At 33.8% G+C, this 23,992-nt stretch overlaps 1 protein-coding gene across 1 annotated transcript; it reads left to right on the forward strand.

The window, feature by feature from the left end:
• Positions 1-21,388: 21,388 nt before the first annotated feature.
• On the forward strand, positions 21,389-23,581 carry LOC105179759 (pentatricopeptide repeat-containing protein At5g61400-like). The gene has a single exon (XM_011103400.2). It carries the CDS (start codon positions 21,389-21,391, stop codon positions 23,579-23,581), a length of 2,193 nt encoding a protein of 730 aa, XP_011101702.2.
• The last annotated feature ends 411 nt before the right edge of the window (positions 23,582-23,992 follow it).

A 23,992-nucleotide genomic window follows, 5' to 3' on the forward strand; every position in this document is an offset into this window, starting at 1 on the left:
CAAATTCTTGGGTAAGACAAACGTTTGGGTCAATTTTCGTCGAGTTCTCAGAACGTTCAAAAATTAGATATTTTACACGATTTTATTAAAGCAGATTTGTCCCTTTTATACAAGCTTGTTGTTATTATTACGCTTGGCAAATTTACAACACAAATTCTTGGATTTAGACCAACGTTTGGGTCAAGTTTCATCGAATTCTTAGAACGTTCAAAATTTAGCTGTTTTGCACGGTTTATTAAAGCAAGTTTGTTTTTCTTTTTACAAACTTGTAGGTATTATTACGCTTAGCAAATTTACCACACAAATTCTTGTGTCTAGACCAACGTTTGGGTCAAGTTTCGTCGAATTATGAGAACGTTCAAATTATAGCTGTTTTGCACAGTTTTATTAATGCAAATTTAATTCTCTTTCATACAAACTTGTAGTTATTATTACGCTTAGCAAATTTACCATACAAATGCTTGGGTCTAAACGAACGTATGGGTCAACATTCGTCGAATTCTGAAAACATTCAAAACTTAGCTGTTTTGCACGATTTTATTAAAGAAAGTTTATTTCCCTTTTATTCAAACTAGTAGTTATCATTACGCTTACCAAATTTACCACACAAAATTCTTGCCTCTAAATGAATGTTTGGGTCAAGTTTCATCGAATTCTGACAACGCTAAAAATTTAGTTGTTTTGCACGGTTTTATTAAACCAAGTTTGTTTTTCTTTTATACAAATTTGTAGTTTTTATTACGCGTAGCAAATTTACCACTCAAATTCTTGGGTCTAGACCAACGTTTGGGTCAAGTTTAGTTGAATTCTGAGAATGTTCGAAATTGAGCTGTTTTGCACGGTTTATTAAAGCAAGATTGTTTCTCTTTTTACAAATTTGTAGTTATTATTACGCTTATCAAATTTAAAACAAATATTCTTGTGTCTAGACCAATGTTTCAGTTAAGTTTCGTCGAATTCTGACAACGTTCAAAACTTAGTTGTTTTGCACAGTTTTATTAAACCAAGTTTGTTTCCCTTTTATACAAGCCTGTAGTTATTATTACGCTTAGCAAATTTACCACACAAATTCTTGGGTCTAGACCAACATTTGGGTCAAGTTTCGTCGAGTTCTAAGAATGTTCAAAATTTAGCTGTTTTGTATGGCTTTATTAAAGTAAGTTTGTCTTCCTTTTATACAAACTTGTAGTTATTATTACACTTAGCAAATTTACAACACAAAATCTGTGGTCTAGACACACGTTTGGGTCAAGTTTCGTTGAATTCTGAGAACGTTCAAAATTTAACTGTTATGCACGGTTTGTTAAAGCAAGTGTGTTTCCCTTTTTACAAACTTGTAGTTATTATTACGCTTAGCAAATTTACCATGCAAATTCTTGGGTCTAGACCAACGTTTGGGTGAAGTTTCATCGAATTCTAAGAACGTTCCAAAGTGAAGTTTCGTCGAATTCTGAGAACGTTCAAAATTTAGCTGTTTTGCACAGTTTTATTAAAGCAAGTTTGTTTCCATTTTATATAAATTTGTAGTTATTATTATTCTTAGCAAATTTACCATACAAATTCTTGGTCAATTTTCATCGAATTATGAGAACGTTCAAAACTTAGCTGTTTTGCACGGTTTTATTAAAGCAAGTTTGTTTTCCTTTTGTACAAGCTTGTAGTTCTTATTAAGGTTAGCAAATTTAACACAAAAATTTTGGGTCTAGACCAACCTTTGGGTCTACTTTCGTCGAATTTTGAGACCGTTCATAACTTAGTTGTTTTGCACGACTTTATTAAAGCAAGTTTGTTTTTCTTTCATACAAACTTGTAGTTATTATTACGCTTAGCAAATTTAGCATACAAACTCTTGGGTATAGACTAACATTTGGGTCAAGTTTCGTCGAATTCTGAGAACGTTCAAAATTTAGTTGTTTTGCATGGTTTTATTAAAGCAAGTTTGTTTCCCTTCCATACAAACTTTTAGTTATTATTAAGCTAAGCAAATTTACCATACAAATTTTGGGTCTAGATCGACCTTTGGGTCAAGTTTTGTCGAATTCTGAGAACGTTCATATCTTAGTTGTTTTGCACGGTTTTATTAAAGCAACTTTGTTTTTCTTTCATACAACTTGTAGTTATTATTACGGTTAGCAAATTTACCACACAAATTCTTAGGTCCAGACCAACGTTTGGGTCAAGTTTCGTAGAATACTGAAATGTTCAAAATTTAGTTGTTTTGCACGGTTTTATTAAAGCAAGTTTGTCTCCCTTTTATGCAAACTTATAGTTATTATTATGTTTAGCAAATTTACTGCACAGATTCTTCGGTCTATACCAACGTTTGGGTCATGTTTCATCGAATTCTGAGAACGTTCAACATTTAGCCGTTCTGCACAGTTTTATTAAAGCAAGTTAGTTTCCTTTTGATACAAGCTTGTAGTTATTTTTAAGCTTAGTAAATTTACCATACAAATTCTTGCGTCTGGACCAACGTTTGGGTCAAGTTTCGTCGAATTCTGATAATGCTTAAAAATTTAGCTGTTTTGCATGGTTTTATTAAACCAAATTTGTTTTCCTTTTGTACAAGCCTGTAGTTATTATTATGCTTAGCAAATTTACCACACAAATTCTTGGGTCCGGACCAACGTTTTGATCAAGTTTCGTCGAATTCTGGTAACGTCCAGAATTTAGCTGTTTTGCACGGTATTATTAAAGCAAGTTGGTTTTCTTTTTATGGAAACTTGTAATTATTATTACGCTTAGCAATTTACCACACAAATTCTTCTGTCTTGTCCGATTTTGGGTCAACTTTCGTCGAATTCTGGTAACGCTCAAAATTTAGTTATTCTGCACGGTTTTATTAAAACATGTTTGCTTCCCTTTTATACAAACTTTTAGTTATTATTACGCTTAACAAATTTACCACGTAAATTCTTGGGTATAGACAATTGTCTGGGTCATGTTTCGTCGAATTCTGAGAACGTTCAAAATTTAGTTGTTTTGCACGGTTTTATTAAAGTAATTTTGTTTCTCTTTTATACAAACTTGTATTTATTATTACGCTTAGCAAATTTACCACACAAATTCTTGTGATTAGACCAACGTTTGGGTCATGTTTCGTCAAATTTTGAGTACGTTCAAAACTTAGCTGTTTTGCACGGTTTTATTAAAGCAAATTTTTTTTTCTTTTATACAAACTTGTAGTTATTATTACGCTTAGCAAATTTACCATCAAATTCTTGGGTCTAGACCAACGTTTGGGTCAAGTTTCGTCGAATTCTGAAAATGTCCAAAATTTAGCTGTTTTGCACGGATTTATTAAAGCAATTTTGTTTCGTTTTTATACAAGCTTGTTGTTATTATTACGCTTAGCAAATTTACCATACAAATTCTTAGGTCTAGACCAACGTTTGGGTCATATTTCATTGAATTCTGAGAACGTTAAAAATTTAGCTGTTTTGCACGGTTTTTATTAATGCAAGTTTGTTTTCATGTTATACAAACTTGTAGTTATTATTACGCTTAGCAAATTTACCAGACAAATTCTTTGGTCCACACCAACGTTTGGGTCAAGTTTTGTCGAATTCTAAGAATGTTCAAAATTCAGTTGTTTTGCACGGTTTAATTAAAGCAAGTTTTTTTTCCTTTTATACAAACTTGCAGTTATTATTATACTTAGCAAATTTACCACACAAATTCTTTGGTCTAGACCAACGTCAAGGTTTCGTCGAATTCTGAGAACATTCAAAAGTTAGCTGTTTTGCACGGTTTTATTAAACCATGTTTGTTTCCCTTTTATGCAAACTTGTAATTATTATTACGCTTAGCAAATTTACCACACAAATTCTTGGCTCTAGACCAACGTTTGGGTCAAGTTTTGTCGAATTCTAAAAATGTTGAAAATTTATCTATTTTGCACGATTTTATTAAAGCAAGTTTGTTTTCATTTGATACAAACTTGTAGTTATTATTACGCTCAGCAAATTTACCACACAAATTCTTGGGTCTAGACCAACATTTTGCTCAAGTTTTGTCGAATTCTGAAAACGTACAAAATTTATCTATTTTGCACGATTTTATTAAATCGTTTTCCTTTCATACAAACATGTAGTTATTATTACGCTTAGCAAGTTTAGCATATAAATTCTTGGGTCTAGACCAACGTTTGGGTCGAGTTTTGTCGAATTTAGAAACCTTCCAAATTTAGCTGTTTTGCACTGTTTTATTAAAGTAAGTTTGTTTTCGTTTTATACATACTTATAGTTATTATTAGGCTTAGCAAATTTACCAAAAACATTCTTGGGTCAAGACCAACGTTTGGATCAAGTTTTGTCGAATTATGAGAACGTTCAAAATTTAGCTGTTTTGAAAGGTTTTATTCAAGCAAGTTTGTTTCCCTTTGATGAAAACTTGTAATTATTATTATGCTTAGCAAATTTACTACACAAATTATTGGGTTTATACCAATGTTTGGGTCAATTTTTGCCGAATTCTGATTGCGTTAAAATTTAGTTGTTTTACACGATTTTATTAAAGCAAGTTTGTCCCTTTTATACAAGCTTACAGATCTTATTACGCTTAGCAAATTTACCACACAAATTCTTGTGATTAGACAAACGTTTGGCTCATGTTTCGTCGAATTCTGAAAACGTTCAAAACTTAGTTGTTTTGCACGGTTTTATTAAAGCAAATTTGTTTTCCTTTTATACAAACTTGTAGTTATTATTATGCTTAGCAAATTAACCACCAAATTCTTGGGTCCAGACCAACGTTTGGGTCACATTTCATCGAATTATGAAAATATTTAAAATTTAGTTGTTTTCAAGGATTTATTAAAGCAAGTTTGTTTTCGTTTTATACAAGCTTGTAGTTATTATTACGCTTCGCAAATTTACCACACAAATTCTTGGTTCTTGACCAACGTTTGGGTCATGTTACGTCGAATTCTGAGAACGTTCAAAATTTTGCTGTTTTGAACAGTTTTATTAAAGCAAGATTGTTTCCCTTTTATACAAGCTTGTAGTTATTATTACGCTTAGCAAATTTACCACACAAATTTTTTCTTCTAGACCAACGTTTGGGTCAAATTTTGTCGAATTCTAAAAATGTTAAAAATTTAGCTATTTTCCACGGTTTTATTAATGCAAGATTGTTTCCCTTTTATGCAAACTTGTAGTTCTTATTACGCTTAGCAAATTTACCATACAAATTCTTGCGGGTTGGACCAACGTTTGGGTCATTTTTCGTCGAATTCTGAAAACGTTCAAAATTTAGCTATTTTGCACGGTTTTATTAAAGCAAGTTTGTTTCACTTTTGTACAAATTTATAGTTATTATTACGCTTAGCAAATTTACCATACAAATTCTTGCTTCTAGACCAACGTTTGGGTCAAATTTCGTCGAATTTTGAGAACGTTCAAAATTTAGCTGTTTTGCACGGTTTTATTGAACCAAGTTTGTGTCCCTTTTATTCAAACTTATAGTTATTATTACAATTAGCAAAACTACCACAGAAATTCTTTTGTCTAGACCAACGTTTGGGTCAAGTTTCGTCGAATTCTGAAAACGTTCAAAATTTAGTTGTTTTACGTGATTTCATTAAAACAAGTTTGTTTCCCTTTTATACAAACTTCTAGTTATTATACGATTAGCAAATTTACCACAGAAATTCTTGTGTCTAGACCAACGTTTGGTTCAAGTTTCGTCGAATTCTGAGAACGTTAAAAATATAGTTGTTTTCCACGGTTTTATTAAACCAAGTTTGTTTCCCTTTTATTCAAACTTGTAGTTATTTTTACGTTTAGCAAATTTACCACACAAATTCTTTGGTCTAGACCAACGTTTGGGTCAAGTTTCGTCGAATTTTGAGAACGTTAAAAATTTAGTAGTTTTGCACGATTTTTATTAAAGCAAGTTCGTTTCCTTGTATACAAACTTGTAATTATTATTACGCTTAGCAAATTTACCACACAAATTCTTTGGTCTAGACCAACATTTTGGTAAAGCTTCGTTGAATTATGAGAACGTTCAAAATTTAGCTGTTTTGCACAGTTTATTAAAGCAAGTTTGTTTTCCTTTTTACAAACTTGTAGTTGTTATTACGTTTAACAAATTTACCACACAAATTCTTGTGTCTAGAGCAACATTTGGGTCAAACGTCGAATTCTGAGAACGTTCAAAACATAGTTGTTTTCCACGGTTTTATTAAAGCAAATTTGTTTTCCTTTTATACAAACTTGTAGTTATTATTATGCTTACAAAATTTACCACCAAATTCTTGGGTGTAGACCAACGATTGTGTCAAGTTTCGTCGAATTATGAAAACGTTCAAAATTTAGCTGTTTTGCACAGATTTATTGAAGCAATTTTGTTTCCCTTTTACACAAGCTTGTAGTTATTATTACGCTTAGCAAATTTACCACACAAATTCTTAGGTCTAGACCAACGTTTGGGTCATCTTTCGTCGAATTCTGAGAACGTTCAAAATTTAGCTGTTTTGAACGGTTTCATTAAAGCAAGGTTGTTTCCCTTCTATGCGAACTTGTAGTTATTATTATGCTTAGCAAATTTACCACACAAATTCTTTGGTCTAGACCAACGATTGGGTCAATTTTCGTCTAATTCTGATAATGTTCCAAATTTAGCTGTTTTACACGATTTTATTAAAGCAAGTTTGTCCCTTTTATACAAGCTTGTAGTTATTATTACGCTTAGCAAATTTACCACACAAATGTTTTGGTCTAGACCAACGTTTGGGTCAAATTTGTCGAATTACGAAAATGTTCAAAATTTAGCTGTTTTCCACGGTTTTATTAAGGCAAGATTGTTTTCCTCTTATACAAAGTTGTAGTTATTATTACGCTTAGGAAATTTACCATACAAATTCTTGCGTCTGGACCAACGTTTGGGTCATGTTTCGTCGAATTATGAAAACGTTCAAAATTTTGCTATTTTGCACGGTTTTATTAAAGCAAGTTTGTTTCACTATTGTACAAACTTCAATTTATTATTACGCTTAGCAAATTTACCACACAAATTCTTTCTTCTAGATCAACGTTTGGGTCAAGTTTCGTCGAATTCTAAGAACGTTTAAACGTCAAGTTTTGTTGAATTTTGAGAACGTTCAAAATTTAGCTGTTTTGCACGGATTTAATAAAGCAAGTTTGTTTCCCATTTATACAAACTTGTAGTTATTATTACGCTTTGCAAATTTAACACACAAATTCTTGGGTCTAGATCAACGTTTGGGTCAAGTTTCGTCGAATTCTAAGAACGTTCAAAATTTAGTTGTTTTACATGGTTTTATTAAAGCAAGTTTTTTTCCCTTTTATTTAAATTTGTAGTTATTATTACGCTTAGCAAATTTACCACACAAATTCTTCGGTCTAGACCAGCATTTTGGTCAAGCTTCGTTGAATTCTGAGAACGTTCAAAATTTAGCTGTTTTGCACGGTTTATTAAAGCAGGCTTGTTTCCCTTGTTACAAACTTATAGTTGTTATTACGTTTAGCAAATTTACCACACAAATTCTTGTGCCTAGACCAACGTTTGGGTCAAGTTACTTCCAATTCTGAGAACGTTCAAAACATAGTTGTTTTGTACAGTTTTATTAAAGCAAATTTATTCCCTTTTATACAAATTTGTTGTTAATATTACGCTTAGCAAATTTACCTCACAAATTCTTGGGTCTAGACGAACGTTTGGGTCAAGTTTCGTCAAATTCTGAAAACGTTCAAAACTTAGCTGTCTTGCACCATTTTATTAAAGCAAGTTTGTTTCCCTTTTATTCAAACAAGTAGTTATTCTAACAATTAGCAAATTTACCACATAAATTCTTGTGTCTAGACCAACGTTTGGAAAAGTCATGTTTCGTTGAATTCTGATAACGTTCAAAATTTAGCTGTTTTGCACAGTTTTATTGAAGCAAGTTTGTTTCCCTTTTATACAAACTTGTAATTATTATTATGGTTGTCAAATTTACCACACAAATTCTTGGGACTAGACCGAAGTTTGGCTCAAGTTTCGTCGAATTCTAAAACGTTCAAAATTTTGCTGTTTTGCACGGTTTTGTTAAAGCATGTTTGTTTCCCTTGTATAGAAACTTGTAGTTATTATTTCGCTTAGCAAATTTAACACACAAATTCTTGGATCTAGACCAACGTTTGGGTCGAGTTTCGTCGAATTCTGAGAACATTCAAAATGTAGTTGTTTTGCACGGTTTTATTAAAGAAAGTTTGTTTCCCTTTTATACAAACTTGTAGTTATTATTACGCTTAGCAAATTTACCACAAAAATTCTTGGGTCTAGACCAACATTTAGGTCACGTTTCCTCGAGTTTTGATAATGTTCAAAATTTAGCTGTTTTCCACGATTTTATTAAAGCAAGTTTGTTTCCCTTTTATGCAAACTTGTAGTTATTATTACGCTTATCAAATTTACCACATAAAAAATTCTTAGGTCTACACCAACATCTAGGTCATGTTTCGTCGAACTCTGAGAACATTCTAAATTTAGCTATTTTCCACAATTTTATTAAAGCAAATTTATTTCGCTTTTATATAAACTTATAGTTATTATTACGATTAGCAAATTTACCACACAAATTCTTGTGTCTAGACGAAAGTTTGGGTCAAGATTCATCGAATTCTAAAAACGTTCAAAACTTAGCCGTGTTGCACGATTTTATTAAAGCAAGCTTGTTTCCATTTTATACAAACTTGTAGTTATTATTACGCTTATCAAATTTACCACACAAATTCTTGGGTCTAGACCAACGTCTGGGTCATGTTTCGTCGAATTCTGAAAATGTTAAAAGTTTAGCTGTTTTGCACGGTTTTATTAAAGCAAGTTTGTTTCCCTTTTATACAAACTTGTAATTATAATTTCGCTTAGTAAAATTTACCACACAAATTATTGGATCTAGACCAACGTTTGGGTCAAGTTTTGTCGAATTTTGATAACGTTCAAAATTTATCTGTGTCGCACGGTTTTATTAAAGCAAGTTTGTTTGCCTTTTATACAAACTTCTAATTATTATTATGTTTAGCAAATTTACCACACAAATTCTTGATTTCTAGACCAACGTCTGGTTCATGTTTCGTCGAATTCTGAGAAGATTCAAAAGTTAGCTGTTTTGTACGGTTTTATTAAAGCATGTTTGTTTCCCTTTTATACAAACTTGTAGTTCTTATTATGCTTAGAAAATTTACCACACAAATTCTTGGGTCTAGACCAACGTTTGGGTCAAGTTTTGTCGAATTCTAAGAACGTTCAAAATTTATTTGTTTTGCACGACTTTATTAAAGTTTGTTTCTCTTTTATGCAAACTTGTAGTTATTATTATACTTAGCAAATTTACTACACAAATTCTTTGGTCTAGACCAACGTTTGGGTCAACTTTTGTCGAATTTTGAGAACGTTCAAAATTTAGTTGTTTTACACAGTTTTATTAAAGCAAATTTATCACTTTTATACAAGCTTGTAGTTATTATTACACTTAACAAATTCACCACACAAATTCTTGGGTCTAGACCAACGTTTGGGTCAAATTTCGTTGAATTCTGAGAACGTTCAAAATTTAGTTGTTTTGCACCATTTTAATAAAGCAAGTTTGTTTCCCTTTTATGCAAATTTGAAGTTATGATTACGCTTAGCAAATTTACCACACAAATTCTTCGATTTAGACCAACGTTTGGGTTAAGTTTCGTCGAATTCTGAGAACGTTCAAAATTTTAGCTGTTTTCCACGGTTTTATTAAAGCAAGTTAGTTTTCCTTTTATACATGCTTAGCAAATTTACCACACAAATTCTTGGGTCTAGACCAACGTTTGGGTCAAGTTTCGTCGAATTCTGAGAAAGTTCAAAATTTAGCTGTTTCGCACGGTCAGGTTTGTTTCCCTTTCATACAAACTTGTAGTTATTATTAAGCTTAGCAAATTTACCACACAAATTTTGGGTCTAGACCAACGTTTGGGTCAAGTTTCGTCGAGTTTTGAGAACGTTCAAAACTTAGCTGTTTTGGACGATTTTATTGAAGCATGTTTGTTTTCCTTTCGTACAAACTTGTAGTTATTATTACGCTTAGCAAATTTTCCACACAAATTCTTGGGTCTACACCAACGTTTGGGTCACATTTCGTCGAATTCTGAATCGTTCAAAATTTAGCTGTTTTGCACGGTTTTATTAAAGCAAGTTTGATTCTGTTTTATAGAAATTTGTAGTTATTATTACGCTTAGCAAATTTAGAACACAAATTATTGGGTCTAGACCGACGTTTAGGTCAAGTTTTATCGAATTCTGAGAACATTCAAAATTTAGTTGTTTTAAACGGTTTTATTATAGCAAGGTTGTTTCCCTTTTATGCAAACTTGTGGTTATTATTATGTTTAGCAAATTTACCACACAAATTCTTGGGTCTAGACGAACGTTTGGGTCAAGTTTCGTCGAATTCTGAAAACGTTCAAAACTTAGTTGTCTTGCACCATTTTATTAAAGCAAGTTTGTTTCACTTTTATTCAAACAAGTAGTTATTATAACAATTAGCAAATTTATCACATAAATTCTTGTGTCTAGACCAACGTTTGGAAAAGTCATGTTTCGTTGAATTCTGAGAACGTTCAAAATTTGGCTGTTTTGCACAGTTTTATTGAAGCAAGTTTGTTTTCCTTTTATACAAACTTGTAATTATTATTATGCTTGTCAAATTTATCACACAAATTCTTGGGTCTAGACCGAAGTTTGGCTCAAGTTTCGTCGAATTCTAAAACGTTCAAAATTTTGTTGCTTTGCACGGTTTTGTTAAAGCATGTTTGTTTCCCTTTTATAGAAACTTGTAGTTATTATTTCGCTTAGCAAATTTAACACACAAATTCTTGGATCTAGACCAACGTTTGGGTCGAGTTTCGTCGAATTCTGAAAACATTCAAAATTTAGTTGTTTTCCACGGTTTTATTAAAGAAAGTGTGTTTCCCTTTTATACAAACTTGTGGTTATTATTATGCTTAGCAAATTTACCACAAAAATTCTTGGGTCTAGACCAACATTTAGGTCAAGTTTTGTCGAGTTTTGAGAATGTTCAAAATTTAGCTGTTTTCCACGGTTTTATTAAAGCAAGTTTGTTTCCCTTTTATACAAACTTGTAGTTATTATTACGCTTATCAAATTTACCACATAAATTCTTGGGTCTACACCAATATCTAGGTCATGTTTCGTCGAACTCTGATAACATTCAAAATTTAGCTATTTTCCACAGTTTTATTAAAGTAAATTTATTTCGCTTTTATACAAACTTGTAGTTATTATTACGCTTAATAAATTTACCACACAAATTCTTGTGTCTAGACGAAAGTTTGGGTCAAGATTCATCGAATCCTAAAAACGTTCAAAACTTAGCCGTTTTGCACGATTTTATTAAAGCAAGCTTGTTTCCATTTTATACAAACTTGTAGTTATTATTACGCTTACCAAATTTACCACACAAATTCTTGGGTCTAGACCGACGTCTGGGTCATGTTTCGTCGAATTCTAAGAATGTTAAAAATTTAGCTGTTTTGCACGGTTTTATTAAAGCAAGTTTTTTTCCCTTTTATACAAACTTGTAATTATAATTTCACTTAGCAAAATTTACCACACAAATTATTGGATCTAGACCAACGTTTAGGTCAAGTTTTGTCGAATTTTGATAACGTTCAAAATTTATCTGTGTCGCACGGTTTTATTAAAGCAAGTTTATTTTCCTTTTATACAAACTTCTAGTTAATATTATGTTTAGCAAATTTACCACACAAATTCTTGGTTTCTAGACCAACGTTTGGTTCATGTTTCGTCGATTCTGAGAAGATTCAAAAGTTAGCTGTTTTGCACAGTTTTATTAAAGCAAGTTTGTTTTCCTTTTATACAAACTTGTAGTTCTTATTATGCTTAGAAAATTTACCACACAAATTCTTGGGTCTAGACCAACGTTTGGGTCAAGTTTAGTCGAATTCTGAGAACTTTCAAAATTTATCTGTTTTGCACGACTTTATTAAAGTTTGTTTCTCTTTTTTGCAAACTTGTAGTTATTAGTATACTTAGCAAATTTACTACACAAATTCTTGGGTCTAGACCAACGTTTGGGTCAACTTTTGTCGAATTTTGAGAACGTTCAAAATTTAGTTGTTTTACACGGTTTTATTAAAGCAAGTTTTTCACTTTTATACAAGCTTGTAGTTATTATTACACTTAACAAATTCACCACACAAATTCTTGGGTCTAGACCAATGTTTGGGTTAAGTTTCGTTGAATTCTGAGAACGTTCAAAATTTAGTTGTTTTGCACCATTTTAATAAAGCAAGTTTGTTTCCCTTTTATGCAAATTTGAAGTTATGATTACGCTTAGCAAATTTACCACACAAATTCTTGGATTTAGACCAACGTTTGGGTTAAATTTCGTCGAATTCTGAGAACGTTCAAAATTTTAGCTGTTTTCCACGGTTTTATCAAAGCAAGTTAGTTTCCCTTTTATACATGCTTAGCAAATTTACCACACAAATTCTTGGGTCTAGACCAACGTTTGGGTCAAGTTTCGTCGAATTTTGAGAACGGTCAAAATTTAGCTGTTTCGCACGGTTTTATTAAAGCAGGTTTGTTTCCCTTTCATACAAACTTGTAGTTATTATTAAGCTTAGCAAATTTACCACACAAATTTTGGGTCTAGACCAACGTTTGGGTCAAGTTTCGTCGAATTTTGAGAACGTTCAAAACTTAGCTGTTTTGCATGATTTTATTAAAGCATGTTTGTTTTCCTTTCATACAAACTTGTAGTTATTATTACGCTTAACAAATTTTCCACACAAATTCTTGGGTCTACACCAATGTTTGGGTCAAGTTTCGTCGAATTCTGAATCGTTCAAAATTTAGCTGTTTTGCACGGTTTTATTAAAGCAAGTTTGATTCTGTTTTATAGAAACTTGTAGTTATTATTACGCTTAGCAAATTTAGAACACAAATTCTTGGGTCTAGACCAACGTTTAGGTCAAGTTTTATCGAATTCTGAGAACGTTCAAAATTTAGTTGTTTTGAACGGTTTTATTAAAGCAAGGTTGTTTCCCTTTTATGCAAACTTGTAGTTATTATTATGTTTAGCAAATTTACCACACAAATTCTTGAGTCTAGACCAACATTTTTGTCAAGTTTCATCGAATTCTGAGAATGTTCAAAATTTAACTGTTTTACACAGTTTCACTAAAGCAAGTTTGTCCCTTTTATAGAAGCTTGTAGTTATTATTACGCTTAGAAAATTTACTACATAAATTCTTGGGTCTAGACCATCGTTTGGTCAAGTTTCGTCGAATTCTGATAATGTTCAAAATTTAGCTATTTTCACGGTTTTATTAAAGCAAGTTTGTTTCCCTTTTATACAAATTTGTAGTTATTGTTATGCTTAACAAATTTAACACACAAATTCTTGGGTGTGTTATACCATAACTCTACTAGAGATAACCACCTGCTCCACTTCATATGAGTCATGCACCTCAAGTAATTTTCTAGACACTGGTTTACCCTCTCAGCTTGTTCATCTGTTTGTGGATGATAAGCAGTAGACATATTCAATTCAGCCCCCAACACTTTGATTAACTCTCTCCAAAAACTTCCAGTGAAAATTTACTCCTATCTGATACTATACTCATTGTTAATCCATGCAGTTTGTAGACTTGATCAAGGGAAACTCTTGCCACACGTTTTGCTGAAAAAGGGTGTGTTAATGAGATGAGACTTAGTAAATCTGTGAACCACCACTAGTATGCAATTTTTTCTTTTGTGAATTAGGAAGACCTTCAATGAAGTCCATCGTGATGTGAGTCCATTCTTGTTGTGGAAGTTGCTACAAGAAGCCTGCATAGGAATCAGCTTCATGTTTGTCTCTCTGACATTTGTCACAACTAGACATTCATTCCACCACATCCTTTTTCAATCCAGCCTAACAAAACAAAACTTTAACCATTTGGTAAGTACCTTGAATTCTTGAGTGTCCCCCAAGAGATGAGTTCTGTAGAGCTTAAATTATCTTCTGTCTAAGGTCTCCTTGATTGCCTACACATATTAGATTTCCCTTTTTAACACCCCATTCATCTCTGAATAATCTAGATATGCCTCTTCATTTTTAGCTTTACCTTGCAAAATTTTGTGTATCTCATGATCATTCACATAACTCTCCTATAATTGTCCAATCCTTCCAGGTATAATAATGGTTAAGCTTGAACATTGAGCCTTAGGATGTTCTTTTCATGATAGTGCATCAGCAGCTCTATTCTCTGATCCTTTCTTGTATTGTACTTCATAATCCTTCCCTAAAAGCTTAGATATCCACCTCTGCTGAAGCAAAGACTCCACTTTCTATTCCAAGATGTAATTCAAGCTCTGTTGATCAGTTCTTATAGTGAAATGTTGCCCCTCAATATATTGTTTCCACTTACTCACAGCCAACATTAGTACTAGGAATTTTTTTCATATACAGATATCCTTGGTTTTTTTATTTCTAAAACTTTACTCTAGTAAGCTATAGGTCTTCTCTTCTACATCAACACTGCTCCAATGCCTCGGTCACAAGCATCAGTCTCCATTATGAATGTCTTAGAGAAAAAGGGAGTGCCAATACTGGGCTGAAACCATTGCCTTCTTAAGCTCTTCAAATGTTGCAGTTGCCTTGGGTGTCCACAAAAAGCCATCCTTCTTTAGTAACTCAGTCAATGGTTTACTTATGATACCATGATTTTGTATGAACTTTCTGTCGTGTCCATTGGGTCCCAAAAATCCCCTCAACGCTTGGTATTCTCAGGTCTAGGCCAATTCACTATACACTTCACTTTGGAAGGGTCCGTGGGGTTTCGAGACCACCAAAAATAATTCTTACAACACTTGTAAAAGTGGGAGTAGGGTCGATTTCACATGGACTGGTTTAAGTCGATTTCTTTAAAAAAAAAAGAAAGTAGTTGGGGGGATGTTTGATGGTACGGAGAAATAATTAAAAACTAATAAACTAGAAAGCAATTAAAATTACCAGGCGAGGATAAGAGAGGGAGCTTCTTCGGTTAATGTCAGGATCATGATTGATTCTTGTGAGTTGATCATTGATGCAAAATAACACTTGTATAAATAAATAAATCAGTTATAATTGTTGGTACGACCATTGGCTAGATCCCTAATTAACAGACAACCCTGGGAACGTCCACAAGATTTAATTTATTAACAACATTAAGAATTAGAAAGGTCTGATTCTAATCAACAAATTCCTACGCTGGATAATTCGTTTAAATTAGATCATGCATTCCCCATAACATAACTAACTATTTTGACATAATTAATTATGCTACGTTAGATCATGCATTCCCCATAACATAACTAACTATTTTGACATAATTAATTATGCTACGTTGCTACTAAGCATTGAACTAAACAAACAATTATACGGATTTGCAAAGTTTAATTAGCTAAGCAAACCTTCTTGATAATGAACAACCAGCCGAATTATTCCTAAATCATACTTTTGTATTAAAAGTACAGAGAATAACATGAATACTCATTTAACAAGTGTAAAAGGAGAAAATTAGATCTCATAACAAGTTACAAATAAAGCAATCACCATAACCTTAACCAAAAAATAAAGAATTTAGCCGGACATGTTAATGGAAGAACACACTAAGAAGTAGAATTCCATTAACCACAGCAACAAATTAAAACTAAAAGAGAGAGTATGAGAGTAAACTACTGAATTTAAAATATTTTATTCAATTCAAAGTTGTTTCTTAAAAATGGAGAGACCCCGCTATTTATAATAAAAATCTCCTACGAATCTAGACGTAGGGTGGGAATAAATACATGATTAGTTCTAAAAATGTAAATAAATTATAAATAACATATTTAAAGAAGTCCTTTCCAAAATTAAGCACATCATTGCTAGTTTTCTCTTGCGAAAATCACGTCTTTCCTTTCTTCATCCGTGTTGACCAAATCACTAAGCGTGGGCACATTTAGCCAATCCCTAATTGCCTTGAAATCTTCTTTTCCCATTTTGGTGTCCTCGATATCCGTTTTTGGCTTGATTTTGCCATCTTCATCTCATGTTATCCCTTTTAGCTGAATAAGCAATAAATTCACAAGATTAGGAGTATTTTTAGCTCAAAAAGGAGAATTAAATCACTATAAAATCGTGACAATTTGCATAGTTATACCAAGGTACTCGATACTTTTCAGCCCAACAAAACACTTGTTTCTTTTTGCATATGTAATTTGTTTTTCCTCAAGACTTCTAATACAACCCTCAGGTGCTTGAGGTGTTCTTCCTCAGTCCTACTGTATGTGAGAATGTCATAAAAAAAAGACTAGCACAAATCTCCTCAAATATTCTGCAAACACCAAATTCATAAGTGACTGGAGTATGGCTAGAGCATTACAAAGGCCAAAGGGCATAACAAAGAACTCATGATGGCCCTAATGAGTGACAAGACTAGTCTTATAGATGACCTGTGACTTCATTCTAATCTGAAAATACCTTGACCTCAAATTTATCTTTGAGAAATAATAGGCTCCATAAAGTTCATCAAGTAACACATCTATCACTGGAATTGGAAAATCATGCTTCACTATTAGTTTGTTGATATATCTATAGTCCATACACATTCTCCAAGATCCATCTTTCTTCTTCACAAGTAATATAGGAGAAGAGAATGAGCTCTAACTGAGTCTGATTATACCTTTCTCCAACATACCTCTCACCAATGTCTCAATTTCTATTTTCTGCGAATGAGCATATCTGTATGGTGGTCGTTTCCTTGCATCTGCCTTTTGGGGCAAGGTGAATTTGAATCTCAATCTCTATAACTGGAGGTAACTTTGTTGGTCTTGAAATATGTCGTTATACTCACTCAACAACTCCTTAATTGTTGTTCCATCTCCATGTGAATCACATGGAAACATATTAGCTGCATTCAGTTGTCCAACAAACCCATAACTCCCCTTCTTAATCAGTTTGCTCATTGACTTGGTGGATATCATTCTCAACTCAGCTTGTTAAGTAATGGCCTAAATGGTGAGTCTCTTGCCAATTCTCATCATAGTTACTCTCACTTTTTCATAATCAAATTCTACTGGATTGTGCTTTCTCAACCAGTCTACCCCTAAAACCATTCTGCATCCTCCCAGTTTGATATCTCTGATTGGAAATTTAAACTCTTGATCATGTATTCTCCAAGTGAAGCCTAGACTAAAACATGTTACTGATTATTTTTCCACCTCCAACAACACTCACCTGCATAGGAGTTGTATACTCTAGCACATATCATAGTTGTTGTGCAGTATGATCATCAAGGAAACAATTACTACTTCCACTATCAATAAACACTTGCACCTCCTTTCCATAGGCTTTCCCCACAATCCTTAAGGTGCTAAAGCTCACACTCCCAGTCATTGCATTCATAGAGACTGTAATATCTTCATTACTTGGATTAGTCTCCTCTAAAGGCTCAGTCTCAATTCTCTTACAAGTATTCTTGTTCTTCTTCCTCATACATAGTCATGATGTGTTGCACATATTGGCACCTATGTCCTGGAGTGTATAGTTCAACACAATTATAGCACAAATTCTTATCCCTCTTGGCCTTCATTTATGCAGCAGTCAGTAACCTTCTCTGTGGCTTTTGAAGGAAATTTGATTGTGTTTTGTATCTATTTTGGTATTGTTTGGTAGGTGAATATTGGTGGTTTTTAAAAGGTGGTTTGGGTTAGGGGTATGGTTTGTATGGTATATGTGCTTTCTTTAAAATAGCCTCCACTGATACTTCATGTTTCCTAGGTAGAGAGATAGCATCTGCAAGGGTAGTAGGCTTTATTGCTTTCACATTTGCTCTGATTTCCTCCTTCAACCCACTCACAGAACTTGCACTGAAATATGACATAGGGAAATCACTATAGAAAATCATCATGTAATACTTTAACTCTTCAAAATTTTCCAATTACTCACTAACATATCTTGTTTGTTAAACTCACTAACCATGCGTTCAGGTTTTATATCATCAAACCTCCGAAAGATGACTTCAATAGACTCTCTCCAACTAGGCATTTCCCTCCCTTCCATATATCCTTGTCACCACCTTTTAGCCTTACTTTCAAAATGAACAGAAGCAATAGAACTTTGTTTTTTGCTGTTGGCAATCTAAAAGTATCTATTGCACTTCCTAATACATGCTCTCGGTTCTTCACAAGATCACTAACTATGAATTTAAACCATAAATTCCAAAAATGCACTTGAAAAATAAGTCCAGTTATTTCATTCCATTTTGGCCTAAATGGCCTACTATATGCAGTTTTAGTTGTGATGTGCCCAATTGTAAGGCTGTTATTATAGGGCTGGTTTCCATGAACAAAGGCTTTTGTGGTTTTTGCATTCTGATAGAGTTGAAATAAAAATAAAGTTATATAATAGGTATATCAAGTGAAATATCAATTAGACATTAGGCACCTGTATCATGATTTGTCTTAATATCCTCTTATCATCTCCTTCAATCTACGGACCAATATAGTTTATCCCAAGTATGGAATCAATTTACCCCCTCTCTGGTGACAGATTAAGTTTATGGTTTCTTTGAAAGAGGTTTTTGTGATAAATCACAATGCTACAAACAAAAACATTGAATATTTTCTTCACAAGTTACATGAATCTAACACAATAAGGACGAGTACTGTATAAGTGAAATCATAGCATGGTAGCATTACAACCTTGAAAAACAAAAGAGGATCCTAAATCGTTGAAAACTATATAGTACAGTAGTTGAATCTTAATATCCTTAAAACCAAACAAGTGAAAATTGTACTCAAGAAACTGCTCATTGTAACTAAATTGCCTCCTAATCAGACCAACTAGAAGCCCGTTTGTTATTCTGCACAGAGAATACGATCTGGTAAATTATAGTACAAGCCTCAATTACAAATAAACTGCATCCCCAAAATGCCACAAAATAGACAAAGCTTGTGTAACTTAATGTTTTCTATGTACCCACTTGATATTCCACCACCTCCATAAATTCCTCTTCCACTTTGACGCTCAACAGTGTTCATAGTCAAATCAACTTTGCTAGTATCTGGAGCATTGAAGAAGTTACGATAAACCAACACATCCTGGTGGACACTGTCATTAACATTTAACCACATTTACCAACAATATTGAGATAACATCAAAAGGTGTTCACCACCAGTCGATTGTGGAATAATACTACCGTCATCTATAATACCATAGTCAGGACAGTATTCATATCTCTTTTCCCCTTAATCATACTATAGACCTTCGTAAGACAAAGAACACAATCAAGTTCATAACCAACAAACTGTAAACATAAGACAGAAAACTAATCTATCAACGCCAATTTCTCCTGTTCTTTTTATTACATTTTGTAATCGTTGCTTATGAAACAAGTTGCATAATGTCCTAACTATGTATCACTAGCCCAACAACTAAGAATTTCTTTTTCAAGAAGAAAGTGGTAAGAATAGTCAAGTGCACAACATCAAAAGTTGGTTTGGTATTTTAAAAAAATTAAGGTACAAAGAGAAAAGAACCCCTAGCCAGACAGCAACAGAAAAGTTCTGTGGAGCAAGTTAACCAATTCATACAACAAAATGAAAAATTCCATAAATATACCAAATACCTGCCCTTTCTTGGTGGTAAGTGGCATTACATTGTCCTTGTTTTGAAAATAGTTGGCTCACCACTGAAGATACCATAAATAACAGGACTCATGAGATTTATTAACTATATAAAAACAAACACGTTCTGGAGAAAACTCTCCTGAGGTGGTGTCCGAGAAAGTGCTTTGTCTTGGAGGATCAACCATAGAGTCCACCACTCTGGGAGGCGGTATTGATGCAGGCAAGGCTGGGGAGGATCCTCCACCAATCGAGGTCAGGGACTTGCAAATGAAGATTTGTCGAGTGTCTCCATGGCCTTTTGTTTGTTAGCTGGGTTGCTGGGGGTTTCCGTGATAACTCACGTCTTTAACTCTATTTTCCACACACGTGCCAATTGATGTGTGTAATTTTAGCACGAATTCAATGATCTTGGATTTTGATGATGGACTTGGCCTGATTAAGCAAAAGAACATGATAAATAGGACCTGCAAAACAATACGTTAGTGCTCCAACGTTCAAGTTAGTCCTAGATTTAGGAATAAATAATTAAAAAATAGATCGTGATGAAAAATTGAGATAGAAATAATAAATTCATGAGAAAAATGTGGTTATAATGCTAGTTGAGAGCTGCAACAAGAGGAGAAGAGCAATTTTCAAATTTTGAAAGGTGCCCCCATTAGGGATGGTGCCTATATTTATAGAGAGGGGGAGTCCCTTTTCGTAAAGACTCTACATGTTACTTGTATTTATGAAAAATGACAAGATATATGTGGATAAGGTATGATTCAATTTTATCTTTAATTGATTAGCACCTCTTTGCTTGGGGAGGACTCCTTTCACGTGAGGACTCCTATTCTGTAGGAAGTCCTTCTAGGTTAAGAAGTCCTGAGTTTTGGGGATGCCTTCCTTATCCTGGATTGCGCTCTAAAGACAAGCCAGTGGTGTGGCAAGCCATTACTGGGCTTCCTCATTGGGCTGAGTATGGAAATCCTTGGTGGGCTACCTTTATCATTGGTTGATTGCTCTTAGGCCGTACATATCAGTGCTAATTATAAATTTTATTAATATTCGTTAGTTCCACAAATGTGCCGTTAGTATTGGTGTAGAGATCTTTTTCTTTTCTTATCTATCAAATCTATTGGCTCACTTATTTTTTGAACTATGACTAACATCTATATTGTTAAAATTTTCATTAATTTTTTATAATTAATAAATACTTTTATTAATTCAAAATGGCTTGTAGTTTTATATTGTGTACAAAAAAATTAAAAAAGAAAAACATAAAATTAGTGATAATTACAAATTCTAATAGTATATGTCAATAAGTGCATTGTTGGAAATTATTAGATGCTTTAAAGCAAAAAAAAGCCTAGACTAGAATGCCAGCGTCAGAACGACTCCAGCCCATAATTAAAAGAATAAAATAAAATAAAAATCCAAGCTAACGATTAATTTTAGGGTAGACTTACAAATTCTTTTTTAATAATATAAATATAAATAAGCCCCACTTCTTTGCTACTTCCCCAATCTTGTGCCAAATCACTGAGTTGTTCTCTTCTTGGAAGGAGGAAGAGTTGAAGCAGCTTGTAGTTAATGGGAAGCAAGAAATCTAGGGATCGCCGGAGCAATGATGAAGTTTTCTCCTCTAAGAATGAAACCCTCTTGCAACCGGAAGACGTCATTAGCTTTCTTATATTCTTCTGCAACCCCATCATTTCTTTCAGCACCTTCATCTCCACATCTTTCAAATATGGCTGCTGCAATACTCAACTCCCCAACCCTACAACAGGCATTCAGGATTTTCAACTCAGCTTCGAGAAATGTGAACCCTGCGAAAACTTTAAAACTCCATTCAACCATAATTCATCTTTTAACTGAGGCGAAGTTGTATGTGAAGGCCAGGTGTTTGATAGAAAGCCTGATCGAGACTTTGAGGAGAACCCGGAAGCCCCACAAAGTGTGTTCCTCGATTTTCAATGCGCTTAAGCATGTTCAGACATCGGGGTGTCGTCCAAACGTGTTTGGAGTGCTGATTGATGCTTTGTGCGAAAGGGGTTTCGCTAATGATGGGTACTGGGTGTACTACAAAATGGGAAAATTGCCTGCAGTCCAGGCATGCAATGCACTTTTGAATGGGATTCTGAAGACGGGTCGTGTTGAACCGATGTGGGAGGTTTACAATGACATGGTTTTAAATGGTTTATTGCCTAGCTCGATGACTTATGGAATACTAATAGATTCTTCTTGTGATCGAGGGGATATTGTGAAGGCTAGATTGTTGCTTGAAGAGATGATTCAGAGGGGATTGAAACCGACGATTGTGATTTACACGACTCTTATACATGGACTCTGCATAGAGAATAATATGTTGGAAGCAGAAAAAAATTTCACAAGGATGCAAGAGTATGGAGTGGTGCCTAACCTCTACACTTACAATGCTCTGATAGATGGTTATGCTAAGATGGCGAGTGTTGAAAAAGCTCGCAGGGTTTATTATGAAATGTTGAATCAAGGAGTGTTGCCGAATGTTATTACATATAGCATCATAATATATTTGCTTTGCAAGAAAGGTGAGCTTATAGCTTTTAGGAGCTATTTTGTGCATATGGTGAAGTTGAATGTCATTCCTAATATCTATATATATAATTGCTTAATGGATGGCTTCTGTGAGGCCGGTGATCTATCTACTACTATGCACATGCATCTGGAGATGGAGATATTTGGTATTTTGCCAGATGGTGTCACCTATGGAATACTTATGAAGGGCTATTGTAGAATTGGTAGAATTGAGAATGTAGAGAATTTATTTTGCAAGATGAACAATGAAAGATTGATGCTGAACTATGTCCTATTCAATACGCTGATTGATGGGTATTGTAGGAAAGGAAGCATGGAAAAGGCTATGGAAATTTCTTCTCAAATGATAGAGAAGGGCTTGCAACCTGATATCGTTACATTTTGTACACTGATAAATGGCTATTGCAAAGCAGGCAAGTTGGCGGCTGCTAAGGGACTTTATAATGAACTGACAATTAAAGGTTACAAGCCTGATGTAGTCGCTTATAGCCCTTTGATTGATGGTCAATTCGAAAATGGTTACACTGATGCACCTCTTCAGTTGCACAAGGAAATGATGGATGCTGGTATACCTCCGAATATTTTCACGATTAGTTCTGTGATTGATGGGTTGTGCAAAGATGGATGGATAAATACTGCAATCAATTTTTTCTTAGAACAAACTACAGCTGAATTTTCTGCTGAAACAGGTCAGGTGGATAGTAATCATATGGTCTATCGTTCCCCCAATAACATTACATATTCAATCCTAATCAATGGTTTGTGCAAAAATGGTCAGACTTTTAAGTACAGTAAGTTTTTCTCGAACATACGAAGCAGTGGGTTACAGCTAGAAAAGTCTGATTATGCTGCCATCATCGAAGCGCACTTTGGAGCTAAGCATGTGCTCCCTGTGATGATGCCGAAACCAGATATGGTGAAGATGGGGATACTGCCAAATGCATTTATATATAAGGTTCTAGATAGAGACTACCAGAAGATGGCATACTTTGCATCAGCTCAGAAGTGTCGTGATCATTTATGGAATCTAGGTCTGCAACACAGTCCCCTGTATAATGTAGATGATAATTCTGCAGTGATTAGTGAATGCAGATCAAGTCTAGAGCAGTTGTTACCTTCTGAGAAATTGCAATTTGATTCATACAAGTGTAAATTCAAAACAAGAATAATATTCCAAATAATACCGCATCATCATGCAGGGCCCATCATTTCAGGTCCGGAGTTTCTTCCCAGAAATTTGGTTATGTTAAGAGTGGAAGACAGGCTTATTGGAGAAAGAATAACTGTATATCAGGTCCTTGTTTGCTCAACCAGGAATCTCGGTGTTGATGGCTTGACATCTTGGGCTATTAACCCCAAATTTTAGGAGACTGGTTTAAAGACAAAAGATGCAGTAAAGCAAGAGGATTTTAATCGATGCATCTACTCAAATCGTTCTAGTCCTAGGTAAATTTAGTGAAATCAAACAGTGACAAAAGGATGAAGCTCAGATTAACTCTATTATACTGCGTACGATAGGTATTTTATGACAGACATTTTGGCATTTGGGAATGGAGATTCTGCCTCATCTAATTACAACTTAGAGAAGCTGCAAACTTCTGTTGTAACTTGTATGCAACTTCTATACAATCAAAACTGAGAATTGGATTTGCATTGACTGAAAAATTCTCACCAGAAACATACTGAACATATGAGAATGCTGGTTTCAGTTCATATTCATGCACCGCAGTGATAGTTTTCCATACATATAAAGTGCCAAAACCGGACAAAAGAAGGT

This window comes from Sesamum indicum, unplaced genomic scaffold (assembly GCF_000512975.1).
Source record: "Sesamum indicum cultivar Zhongzhi No. 13 unplaced genomic scaffold, S_indicum_v1.0 scaffold00202, whole genome shotgun sequence".
In the NCBI taxonomy this organism is placed as follows: domain Eukaryota; kingdom Viridiplantae; phylum Streptophyta; class Magnoliopsida; order Lamiales; family Pedaliaceae; genus Sesamum; species Sesamum indicum.